The sequence below is a fragment of the Hypomesus nipponensis genome, chromosome 2 (genome assembly GCF_054491055.1).
Source record: "Hypomesus nipponensis isolate SF chromosome 2, ASM5449105v1, whole genome shotgun sequence".
In the NCBI taxonomy this organism is placed as follows: Eukaryota; Metazoa; Chordata; class Actinopteri; order Osmeriformes; family Osmeridae; genus Hypomesus; species Hypomesus nipponensis.
Genome location: NC_140362.1, coordinates 16352543 through 16371937, shown reverse-complemented (window position 1 = coordinate 16371937; position 19395 = coordinate 16352543). Strand labels below are relative to the sequence as shown.

The 19395-nt window shown below is 44.4% G+C and overlaps 6 protein-coding genes across 7 annotated transcripts; 1 reads left to right on the top strand and 5 right to left on the bottom strand.

Moving 5' to 3' along the window:
• Positions 1–219: 219 nt before the first annotated feature.
• cmtm7 (CKLF-like MARVEL transmembrane domain containing 7) lies at positions 220–3065 on the bottom strand. 2 transcript variants are annotated; one of them, XR_014767904.1, is made up of 6 exons: positions 2765–3065; positions 1940–2116; positions 1647–1745; positions 1224–1305; positions 580–1015; positions 220–430 (listed from the first exon to the last, which is right to left on the bottom strand). XR_014767904.1 is itself a non-coding variant. In XM_084708597.1 (5 exons), the coding sequence occupies exons 1-5, from the start codon at positions 2876–2878 to the stop codon at positions 1002–1004; spliced, it is 486 nt and encodes a 161-aa protein (XP_084564723.1). In that variant the 5' UTR covers positions 2879–3065; the 3' UTR covers positions 220–1001. The 2 variants fall into 2 exon arrangements, 1 of the variants encoding a protein (XP_084564723.1); XM_084708597.1 differs by having other exon boundaries at positions 220–1015.
• An 831-nt stretch (positions 3066–3896) lies between these two features.
• Positions 3897–6980, bottom strand: siglec15l (sialic acid binding Ig-like lectin 15, like). Its single transcript, XM_084669140.1, has 9 exons — positions 6830–6980; positions 6308–6685; positions 5776–6123; positions 5601–5631; positions 5495–5517; positions 5316–5360; positions 4995–5075; positions 4822–4860; positions 3897–4410 (listed from the first exon to the last, which is right to left on the bottom strand). The coding sequence occupies exons 1-9, from the start codon at positions 6978–6980 to the stop codon at positions 4310–4312; spliced, it is 1197 nt and encodes a 398-aa protein (XP_084525266.1). The 3' UTR covers positions 3897–4309.
• A 418-nt stretch (positions 6981–7398) lies between these two features.
• Positions 7399–8694, top strand: LOC146301014 (sialic acid-binding Ig-like lectin 15). Its single transcript, XM_084671300.1, has 3 exons — positions 7399–7453; positions 7744–8133; positions 8291–8694. The coding sequence occupies exons 1-3, from the start codon at positions 7399–7401 to the stop codon at positions 8692–8694; spliced, it is 849 nt and encodes a 282-aa protein (XP_084527426.1).
• A 442-nt stretch (positions 8695–9136) lies between these two features.
• Positions 9137–10871, bottom strand: LOC146301013 (IgGFc-binding protein). The gene is made up of 2 exons (XM_084671756.1): positions 9779–10871; positions 9137–9552 (listed from the first exon to the last, which is right to left on the bottom strand). Exons 1-2 carry the CDS (start codon positions 10854–10856, stop codon positions 9137–9139), a joined length of 1494 nt encoding a protein of 497 aa, XP_084527882.1. The 5' UTR covers positions 10857–10871.
• A 2160-nt stretch (positions 10872–13031) lies between these two features.
• On the bottom strand, positions 13032–13973 carry LOC146301012 (uncharacterized). The gene is made up of 2 exons (XM_084702132.1): positions 13883–13973; positions 13032–13627 (listed from the first exon to the last, which is right to left on the bottom strand). Exons 1-2 carry the CDS (start codon positions 13944–13946, stop codon positions 13059–13061), a joined length of 633 nt encoding a protein of 210 aa, XP_084558258.1. The 5' UTR covers positions 13947–13973; the 3' UTR covers positions 13032–13058.
• Positions 13974–14047: 74 nt separating this feature from the next.
• Positions 14048–18296, bottom strand: tmem116 (transmembrane protein 116). The gene is made up of 11 exons (XM_084670252.1): positions 18228–18296; positions 18070–18116; positions 17904–17967; positions 17634–17762; positions 16864–16968; positions 16663–16712; positions 16481–16564; positions 16115–16256; positions 15815–15959; positions 15632–15711; positions 14048–15346 (listed from the first exon to the last, which is right to left on the bottom strand). Exons 1-11 carry the CDS (start codon positions 18294–18296, stop codon positions 15179–15181), a joined length of 1083 nt encoding a protein of 360 aa, XP_084526378.1. The 3' UTR covers positions 14048–15178.
• Between the last annotated feature and the right edge of the window lie 1099 nt (positions 18297–19395).

Genomic DNA, 19395 nt, shown 5'->3' with positions numbered 1-19395 from the left:
CATTTGTTTGGTATGTTCATAATTATATCAAACTCCTATTGCTGTGAGGAATCTAAATACACATCTTTAGGAGTGTGACTCTAGACTAACTCTCTCCAGTGTGTTATTGGTAAAGCATGTACCACATGTTGTCATTCATTATAAGTTGCGTTGGTCTTTGTCAATGATAGATAACATGTTCTTAATCTAAAAATGAATAAAATAAATTTTACTTCAGTCAAAAAAGCATGTTTCTTTTTAATTAAACTTATAAAAAATTCTAATTATCAAAGACAAATCTGAGTTTAATTATGCATGGCATTGTGAGCAAGCATGTTGAAGCTAAAACAACACTGTCTATGGTAGCTGAGGCACTCAGAATACAGTATACAGTCATCTGGGTCTGAATAGGAACTGCATCTTGCTTGTCAGTTTACTACTAATGCACCAACTGGAAACACAGGCACATAAAGAGCGGTACTGATATCAAAGCATCATAGTTTTGATGATTAATCTACCACCGTTTTTTGGTAACAAAGCTTCATAGTGCACTTTAAATTCAAATACTGAAAAATGAAAAATAAATAAATACGTACTCACAGCAAACATTTTAGACACTTTCCACTCCTAACAACCCCAACTAGCAGTTTCACCTGTGCAGAACAAATACAAGCCAGCTGGTTATACAACTACGAGCCACTGGCTGCTGAAACAGACCCTGGAGGTATTACAATCTCAGCAGTTGGTTCACTCAAAAATCTATTTAAATATGCATGCAATGTATGCAAATGAATCTTTAATAAAAGTGAGTTTGAGAGCACTCATCCCAGAGCTGATATGTTGATTCTGTAAGGGGAAAGAAAACATAACAGTAGATCTTCTTCCAATACTGATTTGGATGTAAAAGGAAAACCAACATGGGGAGTGCCCAGGCATTGAAAGTGACCATCACACAGCACACTGATAATAATAATAATAATTGAGCCGCCTTGGAACTTCAGAGCATGGCACACTTGATCCATTTAAACAGATGCACCTACAACAGACACAGAGAAAGATGGAACAATGAAGAGAGGGAGGAGGATAGAGAGCTGAGTACAGCTGTTACATAGCAAAGCCCCCAAGACGTAGAGGAACAATGTCATAATTCAATTCAAGTGCTGTAACCAAATATTTTTCGTACGAGTCAGTCATGTCACTAAGCAACAGAGTGCCTGAAAACTAGTGATAATCATTTGACTTACTGGTAGGCTGGGAGCCACAGGACACCTTGTATGTAGTCCAAAGACTGACAGCCAGCAGGAACGTGGCTATGAAGCCAAACACCTGACAGAGTACACAACAGTGCTTGGAGTCAGTTCAGGTTGAATCCTTTCCCAATTTAAATTACACTACTGTTATATAAAGTAGGTATGTGAAGCATTTCTATGAAATGAAGCTATTCTTAAAAGATACACTTAGGAATATCAATAGACGTGATACAATAAATAAAGACATCCCCATCAACACAAATGCCTTTTAACTCCTGCTTGGTAGTTGAAGCCTCACATAAACATTAGATCAAAATGATCAAATTTCTTCTTATTCTCAAACTCTGTAGCCAAGTATTAAAACCATAGAACAGCAACAGTGAAGTAATCCAAGTGGTCATCAGTGAGGTCACTCACCGACCCGGCCACCAGTTCAGACACACCGCTACTCTTCACAGCTGCTACGATGGAGGCTATACCAACCAGGATGGTCCCCACGGCATAATGGAAGAACTCCTAGAACACAAAACTATATTTGGATTCACATTACCCACCTGTTTGTGTGTGCGTGTGTGTGTGTGTCTGTGTGTGTATGGAGGGAGGGGGGAGTAATGAATGGCCATAGATGGTTAGTAAATTCAAGAGAGAAAAAAAAAAAAAAGTGATGCAAATTGCAAGAAAGAGATTACAATGTGTGTGTTGTTGCTCACCGTCAGAGTCCAGTTGATACAGGGAATCTTGCTCTGCAGCCGGAGCAGGTACGTGAGGTAAAAGATGAGGAAGGCGATGAGGAACCACAGGGTCACCACCTCAAAGTAGCGGAAGGCTGACCAGTCTGTCCATCCCCGGGCCAGATGCACGCACAGAAACGCTATCAGGAGTGCCACCTGGAAACACACATACAGGTTTACTTCTTATCCTGATGGATTTTGTTTAGTTCAAACTGGGAGGTAAAATTATTTGTCATTAATATTTGAAGTGAATAATAATACATAAATCTGAATCAGCATTAGCAGCATGAGAATAAATTGCATTTGTAATGGGCCTTTCTTGCACTCAAACCGCTGAATGGAAAATAACCCTCAAAAGGACATGAGTTATTTGTTATTCAGGAAATTGGTTACAAGTATTTCATGAAACTGCAGAGGGTAGATGCCAGTGTGCAGCCGAGTTGGACAGGTGTGCATAGTATGACCGGGCGGGTTCTTATGACATAGGCCTATCTACTAGGAGGGGTTTGAATAGGAAGTAAAGCTAAACATCACCATCATTAATAGCGAGTTTAAACATCACATTTTCAACATAAAAGCCATTGGTTTGGATCATATTTTAAATACTTTGAATACGTGCGAAAAGAAGAGTATGAAAAGTCGTCTCAAAACTCGCAAACCAATTTTGAAACTGCGTTGTTTGAGACCCTACATCCACATCGTCATATCATATTTGGATTAGAAACTGTTTTTTTAATTTCACAAAAGTTTCTTGGCTTTAGTAGGCTATAGCAGGATGTGGGGAACGATATAATCTGATCTCACCATTTGAGCGATCTTCAGTAAGCCATGTGTGGAACGGGTGTAGTCCATATTAAAAAAACCTCCATCAGAAGTCGATGTTGTTGTAGTAGTGGTAGTTACAACAGTGTGAGACATTTTTATATTTGTAGAAAATACCTATTATCAAGATATATTAACCGTTATACGCCGTTAAGTGTCCAACAGTACGCAAAAGTCTGTGCTGTTCTGTTACCCGTCGTGTCCGAGTCATGGGGGTGGGGTTTTCAGCAAACGAGCAGTTTCAACATCAACGGATTCACTGTTGATTTTTACTCCATGGCTGAAAATAGGAAATCACAATCAACAAGTATAATCTACAAATTAGACCTAGCCTACTCATGCAAAAACGTTCTTTCTTCGTTCTCCCGTGCGAGACAACCTACTATCACACACTATCATCATGTTAATACATTATTTGACGTTTGGTTTGGCTGTTTTTATTTATTTAATTTCAATTTGAGTTGATTTGTCAGCTTGAAATACACTCCTACATTTCTAAACAATTTACAATAAAGCGTAGTTGTTTTCTAGAAATGATGCAACAGTTGGGACGCACCTACTAAAGAGTAATACACTATAATTAGTATAGAAGCTACAAGCTTTGTGGCTCACACATTCCCTATCACCAGATCATGTAAAGTAGCACTAAGTCCACAAACAAACACACTAGCACTCTCTGGGGATGGAAAAAGATTTAAATAGCAATACCAGAGAAGTCTCCACGGTCAAACAGGAACCACACCCTTAAAAGGCCAAAGTCATTAGTAGGCTAAAAACCCATTCTGCTTCACGTGTGCCAGCTGACATGACAGCTTTCTCACATAGTTTTAGCTTAGGCCACGCTGCACATTGCCAACTAAAAATAAAGCTCTCAAATTCAAAGAACACACAAACAAATGTATATGTTTATTTGCTTTACTTGAAGCAATAACAGGCATACAAATATATAATATAGAAATATAATGATTGATAGGATATGAGGGTGGGGGTGTGGGGGTGGGGGGGGGGGGGGGTCCAGAAGAGACATGGGTGACAGGTAATTAACAGATTGAAATCAAGTTTGTGAACAGTGTGATTAGGAGGTTAAGAGCTACATCGGTAATAAGGGGTCATGTGGAGGTTAGTGCAGTTTATTCATTATATGACGTTTTAGAAATTGCACAATAAAGATATGTCAACACATTTGCTTGTAGCTGAAGCCTGTACATGCCACAAACATCAACTAACCAAACACATCCCAGTTTATTTTCAACATTGTATCACAAACAATTTGTCTGTGGCTTTTCCCTTGACTTTTTCAGTCAGATGTTCTCAAAACAACAAATTATTTCGTAAATCCAACCAAAAACAGGAAAGTTTGCTCTCTCTAGGAACATCGTGCATGAAGAAAAACGGCCAAAAGCTTGTTTGCATACATAAGCATTACTTAATACCAAAGGAAAAGGGATTTCCTATGACTGTCAAAAACCTTTCTGTTGCTACTTCCTAAAGGAAGCATCGTTTTTATACAGCATGGGAAATGTAGATTTACAGTTTAAACAGTGTGGGACATGTTGGTTTCAAATCTGGAACAATCTCTTCTCCTGTTTCCTGCCGTTTGGAGAAAGTCACTGAAGCGTAGTTGACACCTGAGCAGTTAAGGCAAAATCTGTTGGTACAGTCAGTCTGTTGGTGCAGTCTGTCTGTTGGTACAGTCAGTCTGTTGGTGCAGTCTGTCTGTTGGTGCAGTCTGTCTGTTGGTGCAGTCTGTCTGTTGGTGCAGTCAGTCTGTTGGGGAAGTCAGTCTGTTGGTACAGTCAGTCTGTTGGGGAAGTCAGTCTGTTGGTACAGTCAGTCTGTTGGTACAGTGCAGTCTGTTGGTACAGTGCAGTCTGTCTGTTGGTACAGTCAGTCTGTTTGTACAGTGCAGTCTGTCTGTTGGTACAGTGCAGTCTGTTGGTACAGTGCAGTCTGTCTGTTGGTACAGTCAGTCTGTTGGTACAGTCAGTCTGTTGGTGAAGTCAGTTTGTTGGTACACTCTGTCTGTTGTTGCTACTCACCCTCGTCTTCTGTAGAGACGTGAGGTAGCCCCTGGAGAGCTATAAGAACATAGAGCCACGTGACTATGGTTACTTGTCAGAGGGTACTGGTCTTGTTCAGTACAATACTGAAAGGGTGGACTATTTCAATGTTTGAATTGTAAAACACGCTGAAGAGTAAAACTCATGTGGACCTGGGATGTGAATGACTGAGTAAACCAATTCCATTTCATCAGCTCCTATTTCCGTCAGGTCACTCTGCTCTGATCTCTTCTCTGGATGTTGGAAAATAGCAACAGTATGAAAACAATGATATGATCGATAGCCATGATGAAACTGTATCATACTCAGGGTTCGTATTACCGGGGGGCTTGGGGGGTGTTGACCCCCCTAATTAAGACTTGGACCTCCCCAAAAGAAGTATAAACAACAGGTTGGGGGGTTCGATACACGCCCTGGAGAAGAAGTCGACCCCCCGATTGTCACTGGATAATTTGCACTCTGATAATACTCACCTAAGTCCGTGCTGTTGGCATACATAGGGCACTCACAAGACTGACCTGTCGACAAGCAGTTTCACCATGTTATTATTTTCTGTTATTTCAGAAGTTGGAAAACAAGGAGAATCATAACTCACTATTACTGCCTTTGTGAGGCAATGTAAACAATACTGAACCAGTGTGAGGCTAAACACCTGGCTTAGTTTGCTCTTCACACCTGGGCAAGGAGAGAATCTTGTTAGTGTCAATGCTACCTGATTAATGCAGTTATACAAACAGGTATTTCAGAACACATGTCACCTGTTGTCTGAAGGACAGAGTCTCAGGATTCCTTGGGAGGAAAGGGGGACAAAGACAGCAGAAACACTGAATGACATAACTGTGCTATGGAATACTAAGGCAATCTGGAGTAAAGATACCCAAATAGATGAATTACGTTTTAATATCTTGTTTCAATGTACAGTAAACTACCCACCCCTCTTCCTTAGCAGAAACACAGCCACAACACCAAGCAGCAGCACCAGCATCACACCGCAGACAGAAAGCGCTACAGAGAGGCATGAAGCCTTAGGGGGGAAGGAGGCCTCTGCTCTCCCCAGCCTGTTGTCCGCCCTGCAGGTGTACTGATGTTGGATGTAGTAGGGTATTGAGCTTTTGATCTTGTAATCTCCAGTGGCATCCTGCTGGCCTGAGGGCTCCTCCTGGCCAGAGGACAGCCAGGTGATGGAAGGCTGGGGGTTGCCCTCTGCTATACAGCAAAGGCTTCCATTCCCTGAGCCAGAGGCTGTTCTGTCCCAAGTGAGGCTGAGAATCTGGACCGGAGCTGGAGAGGAAGAACACAGGCTCTTCATGTTCCTTAACCTCCTGACTAGAACTAGTATTTGATCAAATACACTGTAACATGTTCTGTTCCACAGTATTTTATTTAGACACGTTAGAATGTGTCTGCTTAAAATATGGAGGACTATATTCAAATGATATTGACATAGAACAATGTATGCCTTCACCTGTGACGTTGAGGTGTGTTGGAGACTGGAATCCATCATACTCCAATTCTACTCTGCAGTAGTAGTCTCCATTGTCTGTGAGTGTCAGGTTTCTAACCAGGAGGGAAAGTTTGCTCTCTCTTGGATCCTCGTGAATGAAGAATCGCGGCGAGGATTCAGAAACCAGGCAGCGATACGGTTTTCTCTGTGTGACATTTTGCATCTTGCACTCAAAGAAGGGCCTTGCGTTTGACCGTCTGAACAGCCACTGAACTGTGATGACCCCAGAGTATGTGTTTTGCTGTGGATGTGTGAAGGTGCAGGGCAGTACAACATCTCCCCCTACGGTGCCGTTCACCACAGGGGCGGTGGTCATGTGCCAGATCTGGGACAGTACGCCTAGAGGGAACAACAAAGGCTGAGACGTCTAGAGTGCTCCGAAACACAATCAATGCACCATAAAACTAACACAAGTATATTACAAAGACTCAAATGACTCCAGAGATGCTAATAGAAGAATGCTCCAGGATGGTCGGTTCCTACCAGGGATGACCCAGAGGAGCAGCAATGTCCACATGACCCTCCAGGTGAGCAGGATCTGGGCTCTAACAGATTCAATCTCTGCACGGAAGATGGTTCCAGACAACGGTCTCCTTCTGAGTCCTTTATCAACATGTGAACATGTACTTACCATTGAAATGGTAAAATAGCTGCTGACAGGAAACATTGAGAAATCGCTCACACCCACTTCCCGTTTAAAGTAGATTATTAAAAACTTTGGACTTCTGTTTTCATATATACGTTAGGGTAACTTTGGTTTATGGTGGATTGGTCTGATCACTTTAGATGGAAGATCTCAAGGACAGATGTTGTCCTCATCTGCTATACAAGTATACAACATAAAAATGTGTTTTAGGAATAATATGGTAGTGCACTCTATATTAGACATGAAAGTATGAACTCAGACACTGAATGACACTAAAGCAGTGTACTGGGAATACTGACAAATCTTGTGACACTGTGTCTGGGAGGCTGGGAGACAGTGAGTCAAGTGGGACCCACACATACACACACCTCACAATATACAATATCCTGAACAGTACAGTCTGGCTATGGACATTCAAGCTGTGCTTTTCTCTTTGAGTCTCCTGCTCTCAGTCATTGAAGGTAAGTCATCAACCATACTTTATAACCAAGGGACATACACACAAGGAACACACGAGGAGCCAGGGTTCTGAAACACAGGAGCAATTTCATTATTTTCTAATGATCTCTAATCACCTAATCACAACCCTTGGCTCCTTTCATTTTAATGAGTGATCTTGTCAGTGTGGCAGCCATCTTCGCCTCCACACAGTGTCTTCACAGCCAGGCTATTAGTGGCAGTAACTTTACAGCTCCTCCAACCTTCAGAGCTGCGTCAGCTGTTGCTCTTGTCCCCTCCCCTCTCCCTCTAGTGTGGGGCTCCAAGGACGAGGGCTGGTCCATGAAGGTTCCTCCTGAAGTGAGGACCATGGAGGGCTACCCCGTCGTGTTGCCCTGCTCCTTCACCCACCCTCACCACACGCTGCACTCCTCCCTGAAGGTGCTGTGGCGTCTGGGCCACGGCCAGGGCTCCAGGGTCCTGTTCCAGTGCTCTACCCCCAGCAGCACCAGCAGCTGCAAGCCAGGGCCTAAGCAGGACCAGCGTTACCGCCTGGAGGGGAACCCCCGCCAGCATGACCTCTCCCTGCGCATCACCAATGTCGCCCTGCAGGACATTGGCCGCTACTACTGCCGTGTAGAGGTGCCCGGCCACGCCCATGCCAGCTACGAGGACAAAATGGGAACCAGGCTCCGAGTGGAAGGTGAGAAGATGAGGGGAAGTAGCTGAGGGGGGTGTCCTAGGGGGGCAGACTAACTTGTGGTGGGAGGACAATATGAATTCTGAAGGTGTACGATCTTGCGTGTTTTGGGCCAATCTGCTTCTCTGGTGACTATCTTGTGTGTGGTGCTTGTGGCCAGCGGCCCCGCGTATCTTGGGCCTGTCTGTGGAGGGCAGCGAGGACTCTGGCTACAAGGCTCTGTGTCGTGTCCAGGGATCCCCACTACCTGATATCCAGTGGCTTGGCCAAGAGGAGCTCCTGGAGGGGGCCTCCCTTTCTCCGCTGTCCCAGGACGCTCCTGAAGAGCACCACACCACCAGCCAGCTGCTGGATGTCCACCCTGGGCAGCAGTACACCTGCAGTGCATCCAATCCCCTGGGGAAAGAGCAGGCCACCCTGTACGTGCTGTCTCCCAGGCCCCTGGCTGCTGGGCAGGGCCCCCCATTGCTGTTGCTGCTCTCCGTGTCCCTGGGGGCAAAGCTGCTGCTGCTCTTGGGGACGGGGACCTGGATGTTGCTGGGGGGCTTAGATACTGCTGGCTGAAATGAGACCCGTACGCCCACACAGATGTAAACTAAACTGAACTAAACTCAATAAACGAGACACTTCAAACTGAACTTTATCCTCTTTTATTTCTACATGTCACTGTTAAGATGCCTCAGCCTTTGACACATACTAGATTTCTTTCTGAAATCAATGTAAGTGTCAATGCATGCATGGAGTAATACATTTATATTAACCTCTCCAACACAAATTTCATTCATAATATTTAAATTCCACCAAACCAGTACAGTTAATCACACAATATAGTATTATAATTAATATAACTATTAATCTAATCACTCAAACAGCACTGAAAACGACAACAATTCTATTGTTAAGACCTTACATTCAACGTACATGACTATTCGTTAAACTAGATTTTTAAAAATTTTAAAAAATGTATCCTTGCTACAGTCCAAATGACTCAGCTCTGGATTGAGACCTAGGTCAGAGGGAAGTAGAGTGGCTTTCTGTAGCACAGAGCCGGGAGGGGTTTACAGCAGCTCTGGTCGCTCCAGTTGTAGTCATCCAGCTTCATGGCAGCACACTGGCCCTCCGTTGGGTGCCCTGGCTCATTGGCGGCCCAGCGAGTGACATCCAAGGCAGCCTGATTGTACCAGTACCACCCCCCAGTCAGGGAGCTGCGCCGCAGGCCTATCCACACCTCCTTCTTCATCTTCCCCTTCACCTCAGCTTTCTGTTTCTCCATCTGCTCGGTCACATGTTGCAGGAAGTAATTAGTGCTGAAGCTGATCTGTACCATGCCCCGGTTAAGGCAGTATGTCAGCGCCTCAGGCCAGCCAACCTCCTCTTCTCCCACCATCAATACCTCGGGCCTCAACACACAACCCCTCTGATCTGCAGGAGAGGAGGATTATGGGAAAAAAGGACATATGTTTGTTTACAAGCAACATCACCTCAACATACCGATACAAGAAAACACACAACTATCTTTGTTTTTAAACCATTCCATTTTGAAGCTAAATTTGATTCAAACTAAAATCACCTTCAAACAAAAAATGCATCGGATATTTAAAATGAGATTGGCACATATATGTGACTGTTTAAGTTTCTGTCACCATACCTGGGTACTTGCTAAGACTCAGAGCTGGACTTCCAAATACAGCTGTCCCTTCACTCCCTAGGTAATAGACAGCAATTTTGGAGGACTCATGCCAAAGCACTGTCACATCACGTCCAGCGTGTAATGCCACCAGCGCCCAGGAGTGGCTGGTGCCTTGCATGGGGTTCCAGTCAGCTGCCAGGGGCTGTGTACCTAAATGCACCCCGTCTGTGTCCTCAGTAGGAGCCATCAGGAGGGCTCTGTTCTCGGAGGTTGGGAGCGTGTGGAGAAGGAAGCAAGAGGAGAAGTCGTGGAGAGGGATGAGCTTAAGGAGCATGTTGGATATCTTGAGGGTGAGGGAGATGGGATTGGTGGAATTGATTTCCAACACAGAGGAAAATTGTTCGCCTGCTTGTCCATCGGGGAGACCCTCGTCCTCGTCCGTTGATGCCAAGAGGAAGGTGTCGTTCTCTGTGTTGTTTACCATGAAGGCAGGCATAAGGAAACTCGAGCCCCAGTTCTGGGTAAGGGGGAGGTAAGTGACCAGCATGCTGCAGCTGCAGTCACTGAAGAAAGCACAAGGGTGGCTGAGGAGGACAGCCACGGGATGGTCAGCAGATACCCTCAACCCTGGCTGGGAGATGTTAACCCACAGTTGAAGAAGCTGATACGGTTTGAGTGTAACAGATGTCTTGTTCTCGCCCTTCTCCGAGATGGTTACCTCGCTTGTGTTTTCAGTATTGACGACAAGGAGTCGGAAAACCACTTCTTCCATGCGCGTCACATCTAGGTGTCTTCCGTTTGGTGTGCTCGGAGCGGAGCCTGTTTGACCTGGTCCCCAAGGTGCCTGGTGCCACATTGCAGGTATGTGGTACTCTGTCCCAAGCCCTTGTGTGGGTGGGATGGGTGTGGTCTGGATGCTTTGTGCTCGTCGACTGACGGCTTGGACCGTGATGTTGCCATCGCTGGTCACATGCAGCACTTTACCGGAGATGTTTGACCTGTCGAGCTCCGTTGGGTTCAGCTGATTCATGACTGGGATGTTCACCACCACCATTTGACCTCGGTTCACCATTACGGTCTGGTAGATATCCTCCATTACAATATTGACTCTATGGTTGCCATCTATGGCTGTGATCTGGACTTGGTTCACAGGTTTCCATGGATGGTAGTAAGCAATGTTCTCAGGGAAGGCCAGGACGAAGTCTGTCCCATAACTATCCAGAGAAGACATGGCTGTGGATTTCAGAGAGGGGTGAGAATTAAACATACTCATTCAATTTGGTTAGATCATTCATTTGAGATCTGAATGGAAATAGGGTTTCGAACTGTCGCGACACCACGTGTGCAGAACAATCTAGTGGTCATCACTAGAGGGCGACAGACACCGCCTCATGTTCTCCGTCATACACACTTCATGTGTCACAATATTAGGCTTGAGGGCATAGTCACATGGTTCCTACATGCATCTGTTTAAACAACTGATTGATGGTAGGATATCAGATATCACTTAGGAATCAAAGTGATCTAGGCATTCTCTTTGTCCATACCTGTGTGAAAAGCTGTGAGGGTTAGCAGAATAACTGGTATGATTCCCATGATTGTAAAAGCACAGCAAACAGCGTACCTCAGGTGGGCCCACTTCACTTTTCCCTGCAGGTGTGGGGGGGTGGGGGTGGGGGTGAAAACATAATAATAATTTGTATGACTAGAATGAACAATGTAGCTTGGCAAAATATCTTCACACGCTCACATACTGTCACATAATAATTAACACAATAAAACAGAACTGTGGTTTTGTTACAAGATCACATGTCAGCAAACCAGCCCTGTCACCTAATACCTCAGCAGTTTGCCTTGTCAGTTTGTTGCTACAGACTAGGTTGCCTCTGTAGACAAGGCAAGTTTGAATATGAATTCAAATAGCCACATTCAAATACCCACATTGACCTTATGCACAGCAAACATTGAAAACAGATACAGTTTAGTTTACAGTTTGTTGTTGTGTGGGTAATCTGTCTGACACAGGCTGGTATGTGGTGTCAATTGATACTTCAAAGCTAATGTGACAGGAGGGACAATGATGATGAAGTTGGATTAAAAGCTAGTTAGCGGTAGGCTTAGCGATTAAGAAACTGTGTGTATCACAAATATGCTACATGGCCTACAAATAAAATTTGTAATCTGCAAACAAATACCAAAACCCAATATCTGGTTTTACTTTAATGTGTACAAAAACTTGTGCACTTGTCGTAATTTGTGGACAAACGCTTCTCAAGATACAAAATGTCTTCTGAATTTTTTATGTGTTAGTGAGTATAGTGCAATTATCATACCTTCCTCTCTACTTTTTGAGTTCAGCAGTCAAACACATTACCAGTGAGCACAGGTAAAGTGTTGACTGCATTTGTTTACCGAAATTTGAGACAAATGCAGCCACTACTTCCAGCTCACAATGCTCTCAAACTTCTATGAACCAGGTCGATTAGTGGTATTATACTTAACAAACACATGAACAAATGCATACGCAAGAACAGCTGACTAACATTAAGCATGTGGAGAGGCAGTAGTGAATGTGAAGCAGTCTGGTTAATACAGATACTGCAGGCAATCCCTTTGTTTTCTGTTGGTCCTTCTGTAGGTGTGCAGTCTCTGGGATGTGGAGCATGGCAAGTCATCATGTCTAGTCCTAACAGGCGGCCCATACACAGTAGAACCTTTGAACCATCCAATTGCAAGGCTCTTCGTTTCTACAAACATGTGGTACACCTCTATCCCTATGTACTTCAGGTACGGAATAGGACTTGATAAACACGTTATAGCAAAAGAGCCAGACTGAATAGTTTACTTGTTGATGAAGACACTCTTACCTGAGAGTAGAGACCCTTTCTTCACCAGCAGCTCCTGATCAGCTGTGAGAAGAGGTGTCAGACTGCTCTTTTCCTTTGGCCATGTGAAAAACACATTTGCCAGTCAAACTCTTGGTATTTGACTTCTCTTTGCATGGCCTACAGAGATTGGAGGTGAATGTGTAGGTAGGAATACAAGGTGACTTGGAAAAAGTCCTTTTACAAAGGAAGCAATATGATGAACACTTCAGTATACTCCACTGGAGTAATTCAGTGCAGTACTGTATAAAACAAATTCAAATTCGTTAAGGAAGCTTGTCTTGTATTTTTCTTTTTCGATAAGAAGTACAAACTGAGAATGTTTTCAAAGAATTTATAATCACACTCTTCATGAAAATCAGCTTGTAATGAAAATAGAGATCCATTTGTCCTGATAACCATTGTTGTGGACTTTAGAGGCCAGTACAGTCCTCTATTTCAGCAAGCCACTGTTGCACCTGACGGTTTCTCCGCTCGGTCTCTGCGGTGGTTCCACTCTGTGACCTCACATCCTCCCCTAACGTCAAAATGTTCTTCCCTAGTGGAAAGGGGCTGCTGTGTGGCGGGCCGTTGCCCTCAAACGCTCTACCCTGGAGTCTTTTAATTTCGCTCCGGCAGCGAACCTCCTTCAGCTTCTTGTAGTAGACCCTGCAGCTAAAGCCCTCCTTCCAGCCCTGCTGGATATGTATCTGCAGAGAGCCCAGACTTGGGTAGTACCACAGGCAGCTGGCACAGCGGTACAGCAGCTCCCCCTGGATCTTCTCCAGCGTCGAGCAGGCTCGCAGGAAACGAAAGTCCAGGTAGTCTGAGGTGGGCTTGGGCTCCACGGACACGCTGCCCCCCTTCCTGGCTGGGTGTCTGAGGTGGGAGGTGACCCCTGCAGGCTTCAGAGGAGGAAAGAGGGGTTCGGGGGCCTTAGCTCCCAGGATGGAGTGCTCAGCTACTCTTGGGGTCTGGGTGAAGAATGGGCCCCATTGGAAACCTGGATGGCAGGGAGAAATAGCTGGTATCCTGACGTTTGTGTTGCGATCGTCGAGTGCTGCAAATCGGGGACATTTTCCCCTGATCTGATGAAAATCCTCTATCATTCAGCCACCTGTCATTGGGTTGTCTTTCTGTACAGTCCTCAAAAGGCATGGATGAATGGAAAGGTGCATGACATGGACAACAAATCCATTCATCCATTCAAATTTGAAAGGGTTTATTTGTAAAAAAAAAAAAAATAGAAAATACTCACCCGTCCTGTCCATAAACCTTTCAGAAACCCTAGAATCTCTTAAGAGAGTGTGTGAAGACTTCATCTTAGCACACAATGAAGAAAAACACAATCTTTTTGGGCGAGGTTTATTTTATTGTTATTAATGGCAAATCCAAATGACAGAATTCTAAATGTGATGTCACAATAAAAAATGTTATGATTGTGAAATATTTATTTTTTAAGAATGTTGTAGTAGTTCACAGCTTTTGTAAAGATAAGCATTAAATTAGTACTTTACTTTGTTGAAATTAAACCTTATTGAGGTGTCAATAATTCAGAATAAAAAGGTTTAATCCATAAGGGGATAAGACATGCATAGCAAAACCACTTATAGTTGCCTTTAACAACCTCTCACATTAAAAAACTCCACAAATTGCAAAAATATTTCAAAACATTGTCCAACAATTGGATAACAATATGATTTTATAGGAGGGAGATACAGCCCAGCACGAAGCCTTCTGTGCAAAGTTGTCCCATGATGACTGACACATTCCATCGCATTACCGAGAATTAGTGTGCTGACCTGCAAAAAACATCCCACACTCTACACAGGGCCTGTTCACAGTGGCCAGGGTCACATGACTACACAAAGAGTTTGCTTTGTGAATAATGTCCCCTTATTGATTCCAGATCAAATATGACGGTGCCTCTGAGGGTCTTCTGCAAGGTTGGGCAACGTGAAGTGAGTGTTAGGGCGAGGTCTGGGGGCCCTCAGAATATGTTTGTCGGGAGCTTTTCCACCCAGTTCTCAAGGTCTTCAACCACACTGCCATAGAGAAAAAGTGGGATTTTTGTTAGACAATGTGAAAACATTTTGGGGTCCATTGTGAACCTTCAAAACAACCCAGGCGAGGGAGTGACTGTACTGACGAGTGACCAGTACAGATGTCTCATTTCCTGTTTCAGTGAAACACTTCCTTGTGTATAAAATCCCCCTGACAGTTCCTCTGCTGACTATGGTTGCTCTTTAGAGCCTGGCAGCTGAAAGTCTCTTTCTAATTCAGTTTCTGCACTTCTTCTTCACAACCACAACAACTACTATAACTGTTCATACACACAACCAAGGGGTTTCCCCAAATCGCAAAACAAAACCCTGATTTTCCAAGCCCTGTAACAGAAACACAGCTGGTACAGTTCAGTATCCTCCTGACGTTGTTATGAACTTCTCGTTCAGTGGTAATCAGGACTGTGGTTACAGCACGGCCCAGACACTCTTCTACCCACAGGGCAGTCTGGTGTGCTGGCCTCTCTAGTATGTTGAGGCCAGGGACTCCCCTAGCCCATGGTGCGCAGGCCTGTCTGGTAGCCTTTCTTCTGAGACTGGAGAAGTGGCGTCTGGGTATCAACATCCCTCAGAGAGGCCTTGCTAGCTGAGCGGAAGGTGCTCTGGGTCCAGCCGTACACCAGTGAGTTGAGGAGGCCCTGGGAGGCTGAGGAGAAGGCCTGGGGGGTGGACAGACAGGGATGGAATCAACCAGTGAACATAGAGCAGGGTTACTCCTTTTTCTTTTTTTACTTTCATCTTTAACAAGCTAGTCCCAATATCAGCACTGTTTGATGAATAACTCATTTGAATAGGGCTGTTTAGCCAGAACACACTGCCATAACTTTCAAAGGCCAGAAAAGTTGTGCATTACAGTAACAGGCAGGGGAATAGTTAGGCCAAACACCTCCTGTAGACCATTGCGTGATCATGATTTGTTCATTTGTGATCAGATGGAGTACTACCTGTGATAAGTAGAGCACCACTCCTACGAGTCCCTCCACTGCAGTGGGCTTGAGGAGCCTGAGAACTGCCAGGAACACAGCTAGGAGACAGAAGCACACAGACATGCTCTCTCTGTCAGTGAGACAATCCTGCGCAGGGCAGCACACAAGCAAGCCATGTTAGTTCCGAGGGTCAGTAGTTACCTGGTCCCCAGCAAAAGAGGAAGACTGAGGGGTAGAGGAGAACGCGTCTGTCCACAACACGGAGGGATGCCCACTGGCGGTCCCCTAGGAAACCACTGGAGGTGACGCAACGTCTGTAAGTATGGCGGGACTTTCCAATCAGGACCTGGTAGGGAAGAGATGTGTGGCATCACTGGTACATCCATGGATGTGATTGTGTACGATGTGTGTGTGAACGTAAGGTTTGTTTTGACCGATTGGTTGTCATTTTCCATACATGCCTATTCAGCATAGTTTGTATCATCCAAAGATCCAACTCACCACAATCCCCACCCAGGTGAAGAAGAAGGCGAGCAGGAAGACCGCAATGCTGAACAGGTGGCACAGAGTGCAGGCTGTGATCTGGTGCTCCTTTGTGGGATGGGGGGGTGGATAAAGAGCCCCCGTGTGCATGAGGAGACACCTGGTGAGCAGGGACAGGGATACTGGTAAGTTCAATCATTGATCAAGAATTGAAAAAGGTTCCATGAAAATGGTTGTATCCAAAATAAATATTTCTGACTGTGGACGCTGCTGGCTTTGTCTTAAACATTCACCTAGCACTTTGATATCTTAAATGTGCTTAACGACAACGTTTGTGACCATCGTACGAGTGCTCTCTGACGCAGTTGGACGCTCCAGACTTACTGGTAAGGCTGACTGAAGTTTGCATGGCACTTCTCCATGTTTCCAGTTATCAACACCGGCGTCATCAGGAGAACAGGAAGCACCCTGAGGGAAGAGAGAGTCAGAGGCAGGCCCGTACCAGAGGCAGGGTAGTCTGGGTGCTGACAGGTGCATCATTGCACCTATCAGCAATGGCTGCTTACCAGGACATGTAAGCAGCCATCTTGCAGAAGGTGCTCACTTTGCGGGGAAACTGAAACATGACAAGAGAAACTATGATGTACAGAGACCCCAGATGGTACCATTCATCTCTTGAATTTAAGGTCATGTTACACAAATAAGTATTACCAACTGATTTTCTTTTTTGAATATACAACAACTGTGTTTTACAGTTAGGCACCTACCTGAGAAGGACCTCCACTGACACTGCAGTAGAACCTTGTGCTGATGCTACTGTACAGAGCCCACATGTAGTTCACTGTGTAGCTGAAGGACGTCATGTACAGCATCTGAAAACAGTCAATAATACGTAACAACAGATTACAGATCATTTACCACACTACAGGATGCACCAGTATTACATTAGATGATCATGTGTCCTCAGGATCTGGGGAGATGTATTGGTAGAACTTAGAGAGGTGTATTCATAAAATATAGAGCAACACTCGAAAGTCCAGCCTGGAATCACCAATTGTATTGGTTCCCTAATTAGATTACTGTATGTTTTCAAATATACAGACAAACTATGGAAAGTAGGAACATGACGCAATGCCAAACTGTTGCAATTGACTTCCCCTGATGCGTTTTAATAAAAATGATTCTGTTTGAATAAGGACTGATTTGCTCATAACACTGCGTTGTTTATTTATCCATGGTCCAGTAAACTAGAACCAGGGAAATGGGTCATCCACAGACCAGTGTTGTCCTGCTCTAAACACTGAACAAGTGAAACTGGCCTGAAACTGTCCCTATTGCTCTAGTTCTATTTGGCCTACTTAGGTAGAGACCTGGAAAGTCTAATAGCCTGCCAGCTAATCTTTAGTTATTTCTCCAAGCAATGTCATTGAGTTCAACGCTTTTGCAGCGAGCCGAATATTGTCGATTCCCTTTTGCAATTTTCAAATTGGGGCTGGTACATTACCAGGTGGTGTAGATTAGCCCACTGAGGTGATACCTGTTCAAAAGTGTGCAGGTTGTAGCAGGTGGTGTGATTATCTCGGCCCTGGGAAAACAGCACAGCTCCAACCAGCCAGCTCAGTGCCAGCAGCATGTCAGTCACACTCAGGAGAAACAGAGCCTGGATCTGGGAAGGAGACCATCATCTTTAACAAGGATCATTCTAGTCCTCTCTAGTCTAATCTTCAATTCTACAATGTGACATGACAAACATAGAGAGCATTTAATACATGTCATTCCCAAGGCAAAGCCTGTCATATTTACTAACCTCTGGAGTCCGGGTGAGTTTTTTGGAAGATGCATGAAAAACAATGGATCCAGCTCCTAAAATGCTGCATGACATTAAAGGACCTGGTTACTATTAACTGAACTATGAGGCTGACGACACAACAGAACTGAAGTGCATAATAACACTGAGAATCCTTCTTACATACCTCAGAACTGCCATTATCAACTGGATCCATCTGACTGCAGTGTAAACCTGTGGATAGAACAGACGTGTCAACAAAAGCTCATTCAATTGAAGTGTTTTGCTGTTGTTGTTTTAGTAAGGAGGGGGGGTTCTGACTTAAGTTCTGAAAGTTTTACTCACAACGGTCCAGTCTTCAGATTGTGTCGTGTTTTGCTGAGTGTTGTTTGAGAAGACCCCAAAAGTGGCCATGATTTCCTTTCTGTTGTCAAGGTTCCAGACAGGAGTAGGAATGCAGGACTGTGGTAGCACTGCAGTGACTGTGACATCATGCTGCACATCCTCTCTGTTCACTGGAGCTCCACCTACGGCTGTCACCCCGCCCACACTGGCACATGAACGTCCTACTGAGATACCACGACATCCCACTGAGTAGATTCTCCATTCGCCCTATCTGGAGTAACTGCACCTCAATTGTGACACGAAAACACATACACACACACACACACACACACCCCACCCCGTTTTAGCACACTATTGTAATTAAGCTATTTTTGTGATGGGTTGCTTGGGGGAAATACTGTAGCATGTGAGTACCTAAAATAGTATGAATCTACTGTACACCTGCCAGTCCTAATAACAGGAACATAAGAAAGACTTTCTATTGGAACAGTCTGTGAAACAGTACTACTCTGTGAACTTTGTGAACTCTATCTGACACTGTTATCAAGCTATGTGCAAAACTAGCATTTTTATTTGTTTATATCTTTTTTTGCTGCTTAACATTACGAAACATCAAGATACAACTTGGTAGTTATTGATCTTGGTTTAGCACAAATTACTTTATTTTAAGGATAACAAACGCCCTTTGAAGTGCTATCTTTCAATTAATTCTCCACATCCCTTTTTAAAAGACAGACAGTTAACGTCTTGAGAAACGAAAGACACTCCACTCCTCCCGATTTCCAGTACACTCTCCACTTCACTCCTTCCCACTCCCACAGAACTCCCGGATGCACCAGGACTCGCTGACAGTATCGTGACTTCACCCCGGTATATCACTATGCGTTGTTTTTACACCTTTGTATTTTAATGGATAGTGCCGAACCCAAGGCCATCTGTGACAACACAGAAATACAAAACAAATACCATTTAAATCAAAGCAACTGAATCCTCCCTCTTTGCTTAGTAGTCAAAACCTTATCTGAGAGGTTGTTTCAGTTTCTGGCCTGACACAAGCCATTAACAATAAATCTCAGATAACAGTTTATAACATGAGGTCTTGAAACACGCTCAAGGATTTATCCTTGAGAACAATCTTTAAGCTTATCCTTATCCACCCACCAACCAC